We start from the raw sequence: 20,102 nt of genomic DNA, 5'->3' as shown, positions 1-20,102 counted from the left end.
AATTCTACTTTACGGAGAGGGTAGTGGATGCCTGGAATGCGCTCCCGAGAGAGGTGGTGGAAAGTAAAACTGTGACTGAGTTCAAAGAAGCGTGGGATGAACACAGAGGATTTAGAATCAGAAAATAATATTAAATATTGAACTAGGCCAGTACTGAGCAGACTTGCATGGCCGTTTGGTGGAGGATGGGCTGGGGAGGGCTTCAATGGCTGGGAGGGTGTAGATGGGCTGGAGTAAGTCTTAACAGAGATTTCGGCAGTTGGAACACAAGCACAGTACAAGGTAAAGCTTTGGATTCTTGCCCAGAAATAGCTAAGAAGAAAAAAAATTAAAAAAAAAAAAATTGAATCAGGTTGGGCAGACTGGATGGGCCATTCGGGTCTTTATCTGCCGTCATCTACTATGTTACTATGTAAGATTGGACGGGGATTAAGAACATAAAAATAGCCTTACTGGGTCAAACCAATAGTTCATCAAGCCCAGTAGCCCTTTCTCACAGTGGTCAATCCAAGTCCCTAGTACCTTGTCAAAACCCAAGGAGTAGCAACATTCCATGCTACTTATCCAGGGCAAGCAGTGGCTTCCCCCTTGTTTTTCTCAGTTACAGACTATGGACTCTTCCTCCAAGAAATTGTCCAAACCTTTCTTCAAATCAGCTACATTATCTGCTCTTACCGCAACCTCTGGCAATGTGTTCCAGAGCTTAACTATTCTCCAAGTGAAAAAATATTTCCTCCTATTAGTTTTAAAACTATTTCCCTGTAACTTCGAGTTTCCCCTAGTCTTTGTAATTTTTGATGGAGTGAAAAATCGATCCACTTTTACCCGTTCTACTCCACTCAGGATTTTGTAGACTTCAATCATATCTCCCCCATCTCTTTTCCAAACTGAAGAGCCCTAACCGTATAAGTCTTTCCTCATATGAGAGGAGTTCCATCCCCTTTATCATCTTGATCATTCGTCTTTGAACCTTTTCTAACGCCACTATATCTTTCTTGAGATAAGGAGACCAGAATTGAACGCAATACTCCAGATGAGGTTGCACCATGGAGCGTTACAGGGGCATTATAACATTCTTAGTCTTGTTAACCATACCTTTTTTAATAATTCCTAGCATTGCTTTTTTGGCCACCGCTGCACATTGGGCAGAAGGTTTCATCATATTGTCTGCGATAACACACAGATGCTTTACTTGGGCGCTAACCCCCAAGGTGGACCCTAGCATCTGGTAACTGTGATTCGGGTTATTCTCCCAATGTGCATCACTTTGCATTTGTCCACATTAAGTTTTATCTGACACTTGGACGCCCAATCTTCCAGTTTTATAAGGTCCGTCTGCAATTTTTCATAATCCACATGAATTTTTACAAGTTTAGTGTCATCTGCAAATTTAATCACGTCACTTGTTGACCCAAGTTAAATAGCTCCAGTCCCAGTACAAACCCCTGTGTCTTTCCACTGTTTAGTCTCCTCCATTGAGAAAAATTACCATTTAAGCTTACCCTCTGTTTTGTTTCTGATAACCAATTTCTAATCCTCAACTGAACTTTTCCACCTATTCCATGACTTTAATTTTATCAGCTGGCTCTCATGAAAAACTTTGTCAAAAGCTTTCTGAAAATCTAGATACACTACATCAACCGACTCACCTTTATCCACATGTTTATTCACACCTTCAAAAAAGTCAATCAAATTGGTGAAGCAAAATCTCCCTCGACTGAACCCATGCTGACTCTGTATCATTAAATCATGTTTGTATATGTGTTCCACAATTTTATTTTTTTTAAAAATAATTGTTTCCACCATTTTGTCCAAGCTTACCAGTCTGTAATTTCTCACATCTCTCCGGGATCCCTTTTTAAAAATCAGCGTTAACATTGGCACCCTCCTATCACCAGGTAGAAACATAGAAGATGATGACAGATAAGGGCCATAGCCCATCAGGTCTGCCCACTCTACTGACCCACCCCCAAGTCTACTATCCTAGGGATCCCACTCCTGGTGACAGGTTCCCTTGGCTTAACCCTCTAAGGCAGGGGTGCCCACACTTTTTGGGCTTGCGAGCTACTTTTAAAATGACCAAGTCAAAATGATCTACCAACAATAAAATTTTTAAAAAACACAACGCACACTGTACGCATAGAAAATGTTAATTATCATTCCTATTCCAGGGTTTTTCAAAGAGGTCAAAGCAGATGACTCTATGCACTATCACCTCAGTAACAACCATACAAAAATAGACAAATATACCCCCCTCCCTTTTTACTAAACCACAATAGCAGTTTTTAGAGCGCAGGGAGCTGCGCTGAATGCCCAGCGCTGCTCTCGACGCTCATAGGCTCCCTGCGCTAAAAAACTCTATTGCGGTTTAGTAAAAGGGGACCTTAGTGTAAAATATAGACAGCAGATATAAATTCAGACACATTTTGATCACTAAATTTAAAATAAAATCATTTTTCCTACCTTGTCTGGTGATTTCATGAGTCTCTGGTTGCACTTTCTTCTTCTGACTGTGCATCCAATCTTTCTTCCCTTTTAGCCTGTATGCTTCCTCTCCTCCACATCTCATTCCCTCCCCCAACTTTTCCTTCCTCTCTCCCTGCCCTTTCTTTCTCTCTGCCTCCCTTTCCTTTTTTCTGTTTCTCTTCTTTCCTTCTGTCTCCCTGCCTGCCCTTTTTCTTTCTTTCTCCCTGCCCTCCCCCAAGCCACTGCCACTGCCAACGGGGACCAGGACCCAAACTGCGATCGGGGACCAGGACCCAAACTGCCATCGGGGACCAGGACCCAAACCGCCACCAATAACAGGCCCGAAAGCCGACGCCAATAACACGCCCAAAAGCCGACGACGCCCCAACCTCTCCCTGCTTCGGCCGACCAGCATCGCGAGGAGCTGTTGGGGGAAATGCTGCCGGGTCCTGCCTTCGCGGAAACAGAAAGTAGGCAGGACCCGGCAGCAAGAAGAGGAAATGCTTCACTAACATGTCTCCTGCCTTAGCCCGTAGCGAACGCTTGCTTCAGGGCTCTCAACATGTGCGTGCCGGCTTCCCTTCTCCCCCCCCCCCCCCCCCCGGACATAACTTCCGGTTTCGGAGGGAAGAGAAGGGAAGCCGGCATGCACACGTTAGAGCCCTGGAGCATAAGTTCGCTACGGGCTGAAATCTCCAAGCCAGTTTTTTTTGTGTTTTTTTAATGTTCAGCAGCGGCGGCAGCAGCAGATGACAGCTGGGCGGACCGCCCAGCTAAAAGGCCCTAGAGAGAACACTGGAGAGGAAGGCTGATAGGCCCAGTAGATCAGGCGGCAACACGAGTCTATCACGGAGCCCGGGTTGGGCTTCGCGATCGACTCACGTTGCCTTCCTGAGCTACTGGTCGATCGCGATCGACGTGTTGGGCACCCCTGCTCTAAGGGATCCTACATGGGCATCCCATTTGCTCTTAAATTCTTGCACGCTATTTGCCTCGATCACCTGCACCGGGAGCTCGTTTCAAGGATCAACCACTCTCTCGGTGAAGAAATATTTCCTGGTGTCGCCATGAAATTTCCCGCCCCTGAGTTTGAGCGGATGCCCTCTTGTGGCTGAGGGTCTTCTGAAAAAAAGAATCTCTTCTTCCATCTCGATACGGCCGGTAATATACTTAAACGTCGCGATCATGTCTCCTCTCTCCCTACGTTCTTCGAGTGAGTACAGCCGCAAATTTTTCAGCCTTTCCTCGTACGATAGATCCTTGAGTCCCGAGACCATCCTGGTGGCCATCCGTTGCACTGACTCTACTCTCAGCACATCTTTTCAGTAGTGTGGCCTCCAGAATTGCACACAGTATTCCAAATGAGGTCTCACCATGGTTCTGTACAATGGCATTATGACTTCAGGCTTCTAGCTGACGAAACTCCTGCGGATGCAACCTAACAACTGTCTTGCCTTAGATGAAGCTTTCTCCACATGATCAGCAGTTTTCATGTCTGCGCTGATGATCACTCCCAAGTCTCGTTCTGTTGAAGTTCTAGCTAAGGTCTCACCATTCAAGGTGTAAGTTCTGCATGGATTTCTGCTGCCAAGGTGCATGATCTTGCATTTCTTAGCGTTGAAGCCCAGCTGCCAGGTCGAGGACCAAAGCTCCAACAAATGTAGGTCTTGTGTCATACTATCGGGTGAATTGCCATCTCTCACTATATTGCATAGTTTGGCGTCGTCAGCGAATAACGTTACCTTACCTTGAAGCCCCTGAGTTAGGTCACCTATGAATATGTTGAAAAGGAGCGGGCCCAAGACTGAGCCTTGCGGTACTCCACTGGTCACCTCCGATGTTTTAGAAAGGGTACCATTAACTACCACCCTCTGAAGTCTGCCACTCAGCCAATCATTGACCCATGTAGTTAGTGTTTCTCCCAGCCCCATTGATTTCATCTTGCTCAACAGCCTGCGATGCGGGACACTATCGAAAGCATGATGATTTTAGTGATAGGTTACAGATTACTAACAGCAGGTCAGGATTTTCATGTTTGAGTTCTTTTAGTACCTTGTGATTATGACAAATCGCTGCTCAAATCATTTGCATGCAAACTTGTTTAAGTATCAGTTGCTCTTTTAGAATTGGCCAAAAATCAGACTTCAGCTAATCCACTCAGTCTTACCAACCCTGTTTAATGCATCTTCAATCCATTAACATTTATACAAGCAATAATTTTTGTTTTATTGTAAGATTTGCTATACTGACTTTTTCAAGTATATGCTACAAAGTGGCTTTTACAGAGTCAAGAATACAGAAATGTAAAATAATCTCCAGAGGTCTGCTCCACCTAAAATGAGTCCAATCCAATTTATTTTAAATGATAGATTTTATAATGGAGATAATTTAAACTGTTGGTTCACATTTTCCTTCATCTTGGTTCCAGCTGGAAGGTCACAATGAACATGTGATGCTGCAAGTGTTTGTGGGCAATGACTCTGGCCGTGTGAAGCCACATGGATTCTATCAAGCATGTAGAGTAACAGGACGAAACACTACCCCCTGTAAAGAAGTGGACATTGAGGGCACTACAGTTATTGAGGTTGGCCTTGATCCTAGTAATGACATGACCTTAGCGTAAGTACACCAGTTTTATTTGGATAACATCTTTTTAGTGTGGAAGAAAATTGTGTGTGAATGTTCCCTTACAGTTATATTTTCTATTTATAACTACCTACAGATGAAAGTTTTCCCCATTGGTTTTTTAGTGTTCTGGAAAAATTTTAATAGGACTGGCTTAAATAAAATATGTTATCCTTGTAAATGATAGTTGCAGTTGTTCAGGTCTCGCTGCATCTGGGAAGGTAGAACCAATGTTTCAGCCATCTTGCTGTGGCTAAAATGTCAGTTGTACTATACCTCTGTAGGAAACAAGACATGTAGGAGCTCATCTCTTCTGCTTGTGTTTTTCCTTTCCTAAATTTTAATATATTAAGTTAATCTTTGACGCGGGTCTTGCCCTGGTGCTGCGGATTCACCCTGCAGGGACATCCTTCAGCGGGAGATCGCAGATTTTCTGAGAAAGTCTGCTTCTGGGGGGTTACCTGCCACTGCAGTCTTGGCCATGTTCATTTACAGATGGTAGTAGGACATTTTCTGCAATGTCAGACAAGCAAGCTGAGATTTGGACCAGGAACCCTGTAATTTCTGGGAGTCCTCACTGTAAAGTGAGGTCTCCATACTAGCCAACATCATCACCTTTTTGTTTTTAAGAATATCAACGCTAGACTTTTAAAATCCTCTACACATAAGGAAAAGAGTGATGAAACATGAAATGATATGTTTGAATGCTAATAGCTCAGCATATTCATTTTATGATGAGTAACAGAGCCATTATATTATGCCAAAAAGTTTAAATTGTTGATTATAGAACTGTTCAGTCTGCAGCTTTGTCCTTGGGAATGGTAGGATTTTGCTGGCAATTAAATTGCATAACATTTTTTTGGATTGTGATATTTGCTCCTGTTTTGCAACAGAATATATCTTGAAGTATATTTTATTACATTGTAGTGGTAGTAGATAGTTCTGGGATATTGTACTTTTTTCTCTAATTACTTTTGTATTTTGTTCTCAGGGTTGACTGTGTAGGCATCCTGAAGCTGAGGAACGCAGATGTGGAAGCTCGCATAGGTATTGCTGGTTCTAAGAAGAAGAGCACCCGTGCCAGACTGGTATTTCGCATTAACATACCTCGTAAAGATGGCTCCTTGTTAACACTACAAACAACTTCTTCTCCCATCCTCTGCAGTAAGGGTTATTTTTTAATTATTTAAAAAAACAAAAACCCCACATCTACACTTTAGAAAAGTTGTACACACTTGGACTGAATTTATGGAAATTTATCTCTATAATGTCCCTTCCTGTGCAATAGGTGAGATATTATAGACAAGTGGATCATCTCCCAATGGCTGCGTGCCATATGCAGAAGGAATTCACTCCAGGTTTTTTCTGCGATTCTCCTCTACTTCACTGGGAGCTCTAGTACCACGTAGTTTTTCCCTTCTGCACGTGTGTCTGAAGGAGTGTTTCTGTTCTGCTCTTTCACAGAGGCTTGCTTGCACATCCTGATTTTTCCAGCTTACCGCAAATTTCTGTGTTTTCATGTCTTGGAAAATCAATACTAATTCTCGGCTCTGCCATTTGGCCTCACAACAGCTCCTCAAACCTTCACCAAAGTGATGGTGGTTGTGGCAGCTTACTTGAGAAAAATGAGTTTGCAGGTGCACCTGTATTTGGATGACTGGCTCACCTGATCCTCCCTCATTTGCCGAGAGACAGTGGATCAGGTGATCCGGATACTGAAGGACTTCAGATGGATTGTGAATTACAGAAAGAACAGTTTGTTACCCTTGCAATCCCTGGCGTACCTGGGTGTTCTGTTTGACCCGGCAGCTGGCCACGTCCATCTTCCAGAGGCACGCAGACAGAAGCTGTGTGCTTGGATTTCTTCTCTTCTGGACAAGGCAACTCCATCAGCTTGGGACTATCTTCAGGTCCTGGGGTCCATGGCAGCCACACTGGATGTACTGTCTTGGGCAAGGGTGCACATGTGTCTTCTCCAGCATGCATTGCTCTCTCTCGCTGGGCTCCACACAAGGATGGAGGCGAGAGCCAGCATGAATTGGTGGCTGCTTCTGCAGTCTCTTTCTATAGGCATGCCACTGCGGATTGCTTCCTGGTTCATTGTGATGATGGATGCCAGTCTTTGGAGATGGGGAGCCCATTCAGGGGAGTTGGACCCCTTGTCAGAAGAAATGGTTGATCAACTGGTTGGAGCTGAGGGCCTTTCATTTGGCTCTGTTGCAATTGCAGAAGACTGGAGGGCCAACTGGTCAGGGTCTTCTCTGACATTGCGAAAGTGGTGGCCTATGTCAATCACCAAGGATGTACAAAGAGTGCAACTCTGGAAGCCCACCTGCCCTTTCAATTGGTGGAGTGTCACCTCCAGGTGCTCTCAACAGCACATGTGGCAGAAGTCAACAATGTCCAAGCAGACTTTCTCAGCAAACAGACTTTGGACCTGGCAAGTGGGTGTTTGTCTCAGTGGTGTTCCAAGCCATTGTACGGTGCTGGGGTCAGCCTCAATTCGACCTCGTGGCCACAGCACAAAACAGGAAGGCAGATTGCTTCTTCAGTCGAGGAGCTGAGCCAGGAAGCGAGGGTCTCAACACTCTAATTCAGCCATGGCCACAAGGAGTTCTGTATGTTTTTCATCCCTGGACCATGATCGGCCAAGTCGTTCGGCGGATCGCAGCCAATCAGAGCTAGGTAATTTGGTGGCTCTGAACTGGACTCTCAGACCGTGGTACGCAGATCTTATGTGTCTGTGTCGGGGTCATGGCCTGCAGTTCCACACACATCTGGACATTCTGATGCAGGGTCCAGTCTGCATGGAGGATCTGAATCGCTTTGCTCTTATGACATGGTTATTGAGCACACAGCCTTAGTGAGTAAAAGATATTCTGATGTAGTCATTGCTACTCTGCATCTTAGAAGTCGACTACTGTGTCTGCCTATGCTAAGGCTTGAAAGACTTTCCAGCATTGGTGCAACCAGGAAAATGTTGAGCTGTATACCATAGAAACATGATGGCAGATAAAGGCCAGATGGCCCATCTGCAGTAACCGTTATCTCTTCCTCTTTCTAAGAGATCCCACGTGTCTATCCTAGGCTTTCTGGAAATCAGGCAGTCTCTTTCACCACCTCTACTGGGAGACTGTTCCACGCATCTACCACCCTTTCTGTAAAAAAAAGTATTTCCTTAGATTATTCCTGAGCCTTTCACTTCTTAACTTCACCCTATGCTCTCTCATTCCAGAGCTTCCTTTCAAATGAAAGAGATTTGATTCATGCGCATTTACATAGATATTTAAATGTCTGTCATATCTTCCTCTCCCGCCTTTCCTCCTTTTCTCCAAAGTATACAGATTGAGATCTTTAAGTCTGTCCCCATATGCCTTATGACGAAGACTATGTACCATTTTAGTAGCCTTCCTCTGGACTGACTCCAGTGCGGCCTCCAGAATTGTAAACAATATTCTAAATGAGGTCTCTCCAGAGTCATATACAAGGGCATCAATACCTCCTTTTTCCTACTGGCTATACATCTCCCTATGCAACTTAGCATCCTTCTAGCTTTAGCCGTCACCTTTTCAACCTGTTTGGCCACCTTAAGATCATCACATACAATCACACCCAAGTCCCGCTCCTCTGTTGGGCACATAAGTTCTTCACCCACTAAACTGTACCATTCCCTCGGATTTTTGCAGCCCAACTGCATGACCTTGCATTTCTTAGCATTAAATTTTAACTGCCAAATTTCAGACTATTCTTCAAGCTTCACCAGGTCTTTCTTCATATTATTCACACCATCCTGGGTGTCTATTGCAGATTTTGGTATCATCCACAAAGATGCAAATCTTACCCGACAGCCCTTCAGCGATGTCATAAGAACATAAGAATTGCCGCTGTTGGGTCACACCAGTGGTCCTCATTGTGCCCAGCAGTCCGCTCATGCGGCGGCCCTTGATCAAAGACCAGCGCCCTAACTGAGACTAGCCCTACTTGCGTACGTTCTGGTTCAGCAGGAACTTGTCTAACTTTGTCTTGAATCCCTGGAGGGTGTTTTCCTCTATGACAGACTCCAGAAGAGCGTTCCAGTTTTCTACCACTCTCTGAGTGAAGAAGAACTTCCTTCCATTCGTATAGAATCTATCCCCTTTCAATTTTAGAGAGTGCCCTCTCGTTCTCCCTACCTTGGAGAGGGTGAACAACCTGTCCTTATCTACTAAGTCTATTCCCTTCAGTACCTTGAATGTTTCAATATGTCCCCTCTCAATTTCCTCTGTTCGAGGGAGAAAAGGCCCAGTTTCTCTAATCTTTCACTGTACGGCAACTCCTCCAGCCCCTTAACCATCTTAGTCGCTCTTCTCTGGACCCTTTCGAGTAGTACCGTGTTCTTCTTCATGTACGGCGACCAGTGCTGGATGCAGTACTTCAGGTGAGGGCGTACCATGGCTCAGTACAGCGGCATGATAACCTCCTCCGATCTGTTCGTGATCCCCTTCTTTATCATTCCTAGCATTCTGTTCACCCTTTTTGCTGCCGCTGCACATTGTGTGGACAGCTTCATCGACTTGTTGATCATAACTCCCAAGTCCCTTTCCTGGGAGGTCTCTCCAAGTACCGCCTCGGACATCCTGTATTTGTGCATGAGATTTTTGTTACCTACATGCATCACTTTACACTTACCCACGTTGAACCTCATCTGCCATGTTGATGCCCATTCCTTGAGCCTGATTATGTCATGTTGCAGATCTTCGCAATCCGCCTGTGTCTTCACTACTCTGAATAACTTTGTATTGTCTGCAAATTTAATCACCTCACTTGCCGTACCAATGTCTAGATCAGTGGTTCCCAACCCTGTCCTGGAGGACCACCAGGCCAATCGGGTTTTCAGGCTAGCCCTAATGAATATGCATGAGAGAGATTTGCATATAATGGAAGTGAGAGGCATGCAAATCTGAGCCATGCATATTCATTAGGGCTAGCCTGAAAACCCAATTGGCCTGGTGGTCCTCCAGGACAGGGTTGGAAACCACTGGTCTAGATCATTTATAAAGATGTTGAAGAGCACGGGTCCAAGCACCGAGTCCTGCGGCACCCCACTTGTGACTCTATTCCAGTCCAAGTATTGTCCATTTACCCCCACTCTCTGTTTCCTATGATCCAGCCAGTTTTTAATCCACGTGAGTATTTGACCCTCGATTCCAAGGCTCGTAATTTTCCGAAGTAGTCGTTCATGCAGAACCTTGTCGAATGTTTTCTGAAAATCCAGATATACAATGTCGACCGGGTCGCCCTTGTCTATCTGCCTGTTTACTCCCTCAAAGAAGTGCAGCAAGTTCGTCAAACAAGATCTGCCTTTGCTGAAACCGTGCTGGCTGGTCCTCATCAGACCATGTCCGTCAAGGTGATCAATGATGTGGTCCTTTATCAGCGACTCTACCATCTTTCCAGATACAGAGGTCAAACTCACCGGTCTGTAGTTTCCTGGATCTCCCCCTCGAACCTTTTTTGAAGATCAGCGTAACATTCGCCCCTTTCCAGATTGGCTATTAGTTGAAGCAGTTCAGCTATAGTCCCTTTCAGTTCCTTGATTACCCTTGGATGGATGCCATCGCTCTTGAGCCTATCGATCTGCCTGCATACTTCTTCTAGACTGACCATCAATCCTGTCTTCGTTTCCAGCATATAGCCTGATGGGTTCCGGTATGCTGTGTACATCTTCTTCGGTAAATACAGACGCAAAAAATGTGTTCAGTTTGTCAGCGATTGCTTTGTCCTCCTTTAGCACTCCCTTTATTCCATGGTCATCCAACGGTCCCACTGCTTCCTTTGCGGGTCATTTCCCCTTAATATATCGAAAGGCTTGAAGTTCTTCACCTCTTTGGCTATTTTTTCCTCATAGTCTCTTTTGGCCCCTTTTACCGCCTTAAGGCACCTGCGTTGATGTTGTTTGTGCTTGTTCCAGTTTTCGTCCATTTTTTACCTTTTCCATTCCTTAAATGAAGTTTTCTTGTTTCAGATCGCTTCCTTCATCTCTACAGTGAGCCACGCCGGTTCTTTGTTCTTTTTCCTCTTTAATCCCTTGTTGATATGTGGTAAATATAGATTTTGCTCCTTGGTGACTGTGCCCTTAAAAAGGGACCAAGCTTGCTCTAGCGTTTTTACAGTGCTTATCCTCTTCCCTAGCATGAGTCTCATACCTTCGTAATTCCCTTTTTGGAAGTTCAGTGCCGTAGCTGTCGTTTTGGACTGATGTTTCTCCGCTGCGTTCAGATCGAAGCGGATCATATTGTGATCGCTATTTAACAGCGTTCCTTCTACTTCTACATCTTGTGCCGAACCTCGTAGGCCATTTAGAATTATGTCCAGAATTGCATTTAGAACATAAGAACTGCCATCTCCGGATCAGACCTTCGGTCCATCAAGTCCTCTAGTGTTTTCCTTGACAAGTTGTTCTAGGAAGCAATTGTCTACAGCATCCAAGAACTTGGTCTCTCTAATGCAGCCGGAGGTGCCAAGGTTCCAGTCTATTCCCGGATAGTTGAAGTCACCCATGATAACTGCGTTGCCTCCCTTGCAGTTGTGTTTAATCTCGTCCGTCATTTCTCCGTCAATTTCTTCGGACTTCCCTGGGGGTCGGTAATAGATACCGATCTTCGTTTCCAGGCCATTTGTTTCCAGAATTTTGGCCCATAGAGACTCTAACTTATCCGTCAGTTGTGGCGTGTTCTCTCCAGTAGATTCAATTCCCTTTTTGACATATATGGAAATGCCCTTACCCACAATGTTAAAAAAAATAGGCCCAAGAACAGAACCTTGTGGCACACCACTGGTAACATCCCTTTCCTCAGAGCGATCTCCATTGATCACTACCCTTTTGTCACCTTCCACTCAACCAGTTCTTGACCCAGCCTGTCACTTTGGGACCCATCCCGAAGGCACTCAGTTTATGTATTAGATGTCTGTGTGAAACACTGTCAAAGGCTTTGCTAAATCTAAATACACCACATCTAGCGCATTTCCTCTATCCAATTATCTGGTCACCCAGTTGAAGAAATTGATCAGATTTGTCTAGCAAGACCTACCTCTAGTGAATCCATGTTGCTTCCAGTCCTGTAATCCACAGGATTCCAGAAAGTTGCTTCCAGTCCTGTAATCCACAGGATTCCAGAAACTTGACCATTCTCTGTTTTAAAAACATTTCCATTAATTTGCTTACCACAGAAGTCAGACTTACCAGCCTGTAATTCCCTACTTCTTCCTTACTTCCACTTTTGTGGAGAGTGGCCACATCCACCCTTCTGCAGTCCTCCAGTACCACTACCGTCTGTAGAGACTCATTGAAAAGATAAGTCAGCAGAGCCACCAGAACATCCCTAATTTCCTTCAGTACCCGGCCCCATCGCTCTGTCTACTTTTATTTTAGCTAGCTCCTCACGAACAAAACCCTCTGAAAATTGATCAGGGTCTACCACTCCTCCATTCCTATTCATGTTTGTCTTCCGTGGTCCTGCTCCCGGCGTTTCAGAACAGAAATATTTGTTAAGCAATTTATCCTTTTCTTATCAGCTTCTACATATTTCTCCCCTTCACCTTTGAGTCTCACAATGCCACTTTTGCACTTCTTCCTATCACTAATATATCTAAAAAATGACTTGTCTCCCCATTTACTGTCAGCTATTTTTCTTCCAGCGGGGCTAGTGCAACTATGTCATAGCAACAGAAAAAAGCTAAATTAATTATAATGTCTATTATGAAAAAACTAGTGTTAAAGCCTATTACATTAACGGGTGCTAGAAAGCAGCCCCCTTTCCCTCTTCCCCTCTGCCTGTCTCTCTGTGGCCCCCCTTCTGTCTCCCCTCCCCCAAGCAAAGCTGTCTGCCTCCCAACACACCCCTCCCCCCAAAGCAGCCTCCTTACCCTCTCGGCCTCCAGTTTCTCCCTGACTGTCTCTCCATGGCCCCCCTTCTGTCTTCCTCCCAAGCAAAGCTGTCTGCCTCCCAGCACACCCCTCCCCCAAAGCAGCCCCCTTTCCATCTCCCCCTCCAGTTCCTTCCTGACTGTCTCTCCGTGTCCCCCCTTCTGTCTTCCCCCACCAAGCAAAGCTGTCTGCCTCCCAGTACACCCCTCCCCCAAAGAGGCCCCCTTTCCCTCTCCCCCTCCAGTTCCTCCCTGACTGTCTCTCCGTGGCCCCCCTTCTGTCTCCCCCCCAAGCAAAGCTGTCTGCCTCCCAGCACACCCCTCCCCCAAAGCAGCCCCCTTTCCCTCTCCCCCTCCAGTTCCTCCCTGACTGTCTCTCCGTGGCCCCCCTTCTGTCTTCCTGCCCCCCCAAGCAAAGCTGTCTGCCTCCCAGCACACCTCTCCCCCAAAGCAACCTCTTTCCCTCTCCCCCTCCAGTTCCTCCTAACTGTCTCTCCGTGGCCCCCCTTCTGTCTTCCCGCCCCCCCCCAAGCAAAGTTGTCTGCCTCCCAGCACACCCCTCCCCCAAAGCAGCCCCCTTTCCCTCTCCCTCTCCAGTTCGTCCCTGACTGTGTCTCCATGGCCCCCCTTCTGTCTTCCCCCCCCAAGCAAAGCTGTCTGCCTTGCAGCACAGCCCTCCCCCAATGCAGCCCCTTTTCCCTCCTATCCTGCGGTGTGGCCGGCTCCCTTAGTCCCTTGCCACCCCCTTCCTGCAGTCCCGACAAAGGTCCTTACTCCAGCAGGGGCCACAGCACTCTAAACACGCTGCTTCGCGGCCTTCTACTGGCCTGATTTGCTCTGCCGTGTCTACTAGAAAATATATTATCAAGGTAAGAACATAACACCAGTCTGCATTTTAAAACTTTTACTTCTTGAATCAATTTTTTATGCTGATTCCTGAATACTGTGTCCAGCACTGGTTGCCGTACATGAAGAAGGACATGGTACTGCTCGAAAGGGTCCAGAGAAGAGCGACTAAAATGGTTAAGGGGCTGAAGGAGTTTCTGTACAGTGAGAGATTAGAGAAACTGGGCCTCTTCTCCCTTGAAAAGAGAAGACTGAAAGGGGACATGATCGAAACATTCAAGATAATGAAGGGAATAGACTTAGTAGATAGAGACAGGTTGTTCACCCTCTCCAAGGTAGAGAGAACGAGAGGGCACTCTCTAAAGCTAAAAGGGGATAGATTCTGTACAAACGTAAGGAAGTTCTTTACCCAGAGAGTGGTGGAAAACTGGAATGCTTTACCGGAGGCTGTTACAGGGGAAAACACCCTCCAGGGATTCAAGATAGTTAGAAAAGTTCCTGCTGAACCAGAACGTACGCAAGTAAGGCTAGTCTCAGTTAGGGCACTGGTCCGCGTGAGCGGACTGCTGGGCACAATGGACCACTGGTCTGACCCAGCAGTGGCAATTCTTATGTTATTTGAAGACCAACAAAAATTCCAGCTTTCAATTTTTCTTGTGTGATGAAGGGAAATTTATTAGAAGGGTACTTTAAGCAGGGCCCATCCTGTGGTAGAGCCCTTATAAAGTGCTTTATCAAGCCCAATTTGATGTGTAGTGGTGGAAGCAGGACTTTTTGGGGGTAAACAAGTGGTTCATGCAGGATGTTTTTAGTTCCAGGCATAAAATTTCACCACTCTGGCTAAACTCTCACTCTCCAATATCTTTGCTTTGCCTGACTGTCCCATTCACATAGAAAGCAAGGCATTTTTGTGAACCCAACTTATTGTCCTAATAGTATTCCTAAAACTTTGAAGTCGCCGCAATAAGCCATTTGTGTTCCTTTTATTGGATACTTGTTAAAAATAGCTTCATGTTCTCGAATGTCTCTTTCATTTGAACTGAATGGGCCTAGGAATGGACCCAAACACATTCTCATTATGCAGTAACAAGCCTTTGAGACTCCTCTTTGATGTGTCTATAAAAAGTCTCCACTGAGTAGAATCATGTTTAGTGCCATAGAAGAGCATTAACTTGTTTGTTTTTGCAGTAAACCAAGGAATTGTTCTGTGAGAACAAAGGAACTAGTTCTTTTTCTCTGTGTCTGTACCATGAGTAATATATTCCTGGTTCCAGAAGATTCTTACTTTTAAGTAGAGAATGACACGGGGACTGTTTACTGCGGTAAACCGCGGGTCACCGCAGCAAATCCGCAGGAATGGAGACATATGCAACTGGTTTACTGCAGGAATGGGGACAAGACTTTACCACCCCGTGGGAGTGGTGAAAAGTCTTACTCCTGTGGTAAAAAAAAATTGCGCCCTTGTCAGATTCGGCATCTTCTCCCCAACTCCTCTTTCACCTATTTTACCTTCAGGAGCCAGCCATGCCACGATGACTACAGAAGGAACATAACACCAAAGCCTGAGCCCAATGTGATTTGAAGAATAAAATTACCAGACAACAAATTTATTTTATATTTTGTGATTAGAATATTTCAGATTTGAAATATGTATCCTGCTAGAGCTGGTATTAGACATATCTGGGGACCACAAAGTCCAGGCTGTGCTTCTTTAGCTTCCAGCTGGCTTAGGGCTCTCTCTCTCTGACCAGGGGGCAGTTGCCCTAGTTACACTCCCTTAACATTATTCTTGCCATGAGTGACTAAAGTATTCTGTTAGCTTGATTTTTCTATGTAGCATTCTGTAGTAATTTGGTTCATTTTTCACAATAGTGAAGGGGATATTTATGAAAGGGAGGGGAGATGGGTTTTATTTGTATTTATAAAATGACAATTGTCAGAGGAGAAGCTTCTGCCCACACACCCGCGACTGCAAGGTGGCATAGGCAGGCTTCACCTGCATCAGTTTCTTTTCTAAAGCACCGCAAAGGTAAGGGGGAGGGAGGGAGATAGATTTGGCCAGAGGTAGGGAGGGAAGGGGCTGCGCACACTATTTGTGACCGCGTGCCTTCCCTCCCTTAAGTTTCTCTATGCCGCGAAGGTAAGGGGGAGGGAGGGAGATTCTCGGGCCATTGAAGGGCGGTGAGGTAGCGAGAGGGAAGGGTGGATACTGTGGGGATGGGGCGGTGAAGGGGACGGTGGGGATGAGGCGTTGAAGGGGATGGCGGGTTCGGGGATGGGGCGGTGAAGGGGACGGCGGGGATGGGGCGGTGAAGGGGATGGCGGGTTCGGGGATGGGGCGGTGAAGGGGACGGCGGGGACGGGGCGATGAAGGGGATGTTGGGTTCGGGGACGGGGCAATGAAGGGGACGGTGGTCAGGATTTTTTCCCGTGTCATTCTCTACTTTTAAGTAGAGAGCCAAGTAGTTCTGCGGATTCCTTAGGCAAATTTAAATCACGTACTAGATCATTAAGTGCACTCTGAGAGAACCGTTGTGGAGTAAAGTCGTATTCAGGCTGGTAGACATCATCAGTATCGTCTTTGCTGATTGCATCAAGTTCACTTTTAACACAATCTTCTGCCAGTTTATCTAAAACAGCTGGAGGAAGAGGAGCATGTAGGTCTTCTCCATGTGGAACTGGCCTAATGGCTGAAGGAATGCTTGGATACACAATTTGGCTCTTAGTTTTTGAATTGCACCCCTGAACATTAACTAAACAGAAGTAACAGTCATTAAGGTGGTCTTTAGGCTCCCTCCACACCATAGGAATTGCAAATGGCATGCACGTTTTCTTTCCCCTTTGTCCACAATCTTAACCTCTCAACACAATAGCGGCAAACTTTCTTTGGCGCCTATGCCTTATCCTGGTCACCAAGTTTTACTTTAAAATAAGCAAAGTAAGTTTTTATCCCAGGACAAGCAGGCAGCATATTCTTGACTGATGGGTGACGGCACCGACGGAGCCCCGGTACAGACAATTTTAGAGTGATTTTACTCTAAGAACTTGGAAAGTTCTAGCAGGCCGCACCGCGCATGCGCGAGTGCCTTCCCGCCCGACGGAGGCACGCGGTCCCCAGTTTCTTAGTTTCCGCGGAGCTAAGAAGACGCACTTTTCAACGGCTGTTGAAAACTTTTTTCTCTTTCGCCTTCCCGCTCACGTAAACTCGTTGGGAAATATTGTTTCCCTCATTTTATTTTCTTTTCTTTGGAAAAAAAAAAACAAAAAAAACTTAATTCGTTTTTCTTTAATTTTTTCGGTTTCGCCCCAGCGGGGCCTGTTGCCACCATCGAGGCCTCGGCCGTCGATTTGGCTGAAGCCGTTTTTACATACATGCCCCTCAACCCGGGTTTAAGAAGTGCCAGCGGTGCGCTCGACCAATTTCACTCACAGACCCGCACAACTGGTGTCTACAGTGTCTTGGTCCTGACCATCGAGCATCTACCTGCACCCGCTGTGCCACTCTTAAAAAGAGAACTTTAAAAAATCGACAAATCCAACAGCGATTATTGTTTGGTACCGAGATGTCGGATTCGGCGGCACCGGTCTCCACTTCGACCCCGACGCAGTTGGCACCTGCCTCGTCGACACCGCGCCGGCGTCGCACCCTTCAGGTAAGCCGGCTAAGAAGCCTTCCCCGCTGGAGCGCCCTCCGGTCTCAGTGGCAGCGAGCCCAATCCTGCCGACCTCGAGGCGCCCGCGGAAGCGCTCCGCTCCGATTGAGGTAAGCCCCTCGACATCGGGTTCCTCTTCGGAGTGTAGAGCGGCACCCAAGGTACCGCAGAAGAAAAAAGCGGTACCGGTGCCTTCACTGGACGAGCGCATTGCCGCCGTCCTGCAAGTACAGCTTAAAGAACAACTACAGCAGCTGTTACCTGCTCTTCTGACACCGAGCCTTCCAGTCCCGGTCCGGTCTGAGCCTCTGGTACCGACAGTGGACCAGCCTCCTTTGTCGGCATCCACCTTGTCGGTACCGATGCATACTACTTCCTCAGTATCTATGCCGGTCTTAGCGCCGGAACCGAGATCCTTACACCAGGCTGTTCAAACCTCGGCGCCGACACAGCCTATAACATCTCCCGGTACCGTTTCACAGAGGTCTGGGAAGTCGATGCATAAAACTCGACACCTAGAACCTAGGGCTTCTGCTGTGTTTAGCACGCGGGTTGATTCGATTTTCGGATCTTTCTGTGCGGAATCGACATCAAGAGATTTCGGAAGCATAATTTTTGCAGCTGGGGCTGTCAGTGATCTTGCGTCCGGGCGCTCGACCAGCACAGCAGCAACAGCAGGTGAAACCTCCCCCTTCACAGAAATCAACTCAACTCTTTTGACTTGGTTCTGCAGGACATAGCCAGTCTCCCTCCTTCTGCCCATCTTCAGCAGCCCATAGGAGGACGCCTTACTCATTTCATAAGCCGTTGGGAAATCATCACCTCGGATCAGTGGGTCCTCAACATCATCCGCCACGGCTACTCTCTCAATTTCCAGACTCTTCCTCCCCAAAGTCTGCCAAGAGAGTCTGCTTTGAACACTCCTCAGTCTTCCCTCCTTCTTCAAGAGGTTCAATCCCTCCTTCTTCTGAACGCCATAGAGGAAGTTCCTCTAGATCAAAAGGGGCAGGGATTTTACTCCCGTTACTTTCTAGTCCCCAAAAAAACAGGAGATCTCAGATCCATTTTAGATCTTCGCGATCTCAACAAATGCTTGGTAAAAGAGAAATTCAAGATGCTTTCTCTGGCTACTCTTCATCCTCTTCTCAATCAAGGCGACTGGCTATGTTCCCTAGATCTCAAAGAAGCATACACTCACATACCGGTCAATCTGGCCTCCAGACAGTACCTCCGCTTCATGATCAACCGTTGTCATTACCAATACAAGGTGCTACCCTTCGGTCTTGCCTCCTCTCCAAGAGTGTTCACCAAATGTCTGATTGTGGTGGCCGCCTTTCTGCGTTCCCACCTCCTTCAGGTGTTTCCTTACCTGGACGATTGGTTGATAAAGGCCAATTCTTCTCAGATAGTACTCCAGGCCACCAACCAGACCATCATGTTTCTACAGCTTCTGGGGTTCGAGATCAATCTACCCAAATCTCATATTATTCCCACTCAGAGACTTCAATTCATTGGAGCGGTACTGGACACAGTCCTCATGAGAGCATTTCTGCTGTCCAACCGTCTTCACACTCTCCAATCTCTGTGTCAGCAGGTGCTTCATCAACGCTCCATCTCTGCCAAGCAAATGATGGTACTCTTGGGTCACATGGCCTCCACAGTTCATGTCACACCCTTCGCACGTCTCCACCTACGCACTCCTCAATGGACCCTAGCGACCCAGTGGTCCCAAGCGACGGATCCTTGCTCACAACACATATCTGTGACATCCTCTCTTCGTCAGTCTCTACAATGGTGGTTGATATCCTCAAATCTCTCCAGAGGTCTTTTGTTCCATCTACCTCCTCATCAACTTGTCATCACCACCGACGCCTCCCCTTATGCCTGGGGAGCTCATTTGAACGAATTCCAAACTCAAGGACTTTGGACAGCCCAGGAAATGAAACATCACATCAACTTCCTGGAACTCAGAGCGATGTTTTATGCCCTCAAGGCCTTCCAGCATCTTCTCTTTCTTCAGGTCCTTCTACTGTGCACAGACAATGAAGTTGCAATGTACTACATCAACAAGCAGGGTGGGACGGGCTCTCGCCTCTTGTGCCAGGAAGCCCAGAAGATTTGGGCTTGGGCCACAGATCACCACCTATTCCTGAAAGCTATCTACATTCAGGGAGAACAGAATTCCTTAGCGGACAAGCTCAGCAGAATTCTCCAGCCTCACAAGTGGACACTCGATCCTTTCACTCTGCAGTCCATCTTCGCTCAGTGGGGCACTCCTCAGATAGACCTCTTTGCAGCTCCTCACAATCATCAGCTGCCCCACTTCTGCTCCAGACTCTACTCTCCTCACCGTCTGGCAGTGGATGCATTTCTCCTGGATTGGTCCAATCTCTTCATGTATGCTTTCCCTCCTCTGCCTCTCATGCTCCGGACCTTGTTCAAGCTCCAGAGGGAACAGGCCACCATGATTCTGATTGCGCCACGGTGGCCCAGGCAACATTGGTTCTCCCTTCTACTTCAACTCAGTTCCAGGGAACCTATTCTACTTCCACAATTTCCTTCTCTGCTTACACAACGTCAGGAGACCCTTCTGCATCCCAACCTCCA

At 46.6% G+C, this 20,102-nt stretch overlaps 1 protein-coding gene and 1 non-coding gene across 6 annotated transcripts in view; both read left to right on the top strand.

Annotated features, from left to right (window-relative positions):
* Positions 1-20,102, top strand: part of NFAT5 (nuclear factor of activated T cells 5) — a 383,347-nt gene that overhangs the window by 184,925 nt on the left and 178,320 nt on the right. For all 5 annotated transcript variants that reach the window (XM_033941877.1, XM_033941880.1, XM_033941878.1 and 2 more), the window contains 2 exons: positions 4,895-5,085; positions 6,083-6,255. In XM_033941877.1, coding sequence (XP_033797768.1) covers positions 4,895-5,085; positions 6,083-6,255 — 364 coding nt within the window. The remainder of the gene's footprint in view (positions 1-4,894; positions 5,086-6,082; positions 6,256-20,102) is intronic.
* LOC117360179 lies at positions 18,016-18,152 on the top strand. The gene has a single exon (XR_004539386.1). It is a non-coding gene; the product is annotated as a U11 spliceosomal RNA (small nuclear RNA).

This window comes from Geotrypetes seraphini, chromosome 4 (assembly GCF_902459505.1).
Source record: "Geotrypetes seraphini chromosome 4, aGeoSer1.1, whole genome shotgun sequence".
Taxonomy (NCBI): Eukaryota; Metazoa; Chordata; class Amphibia; order Gymnophiona; family Dermophiidae; genus Geotrypetes; species Geotrypetes seraphini.
The sequence above is the reverse complement of the archived record's forward strand: the minus strand, read 5'-3'. Positions and strand labels throughout refer to the sequence as shown.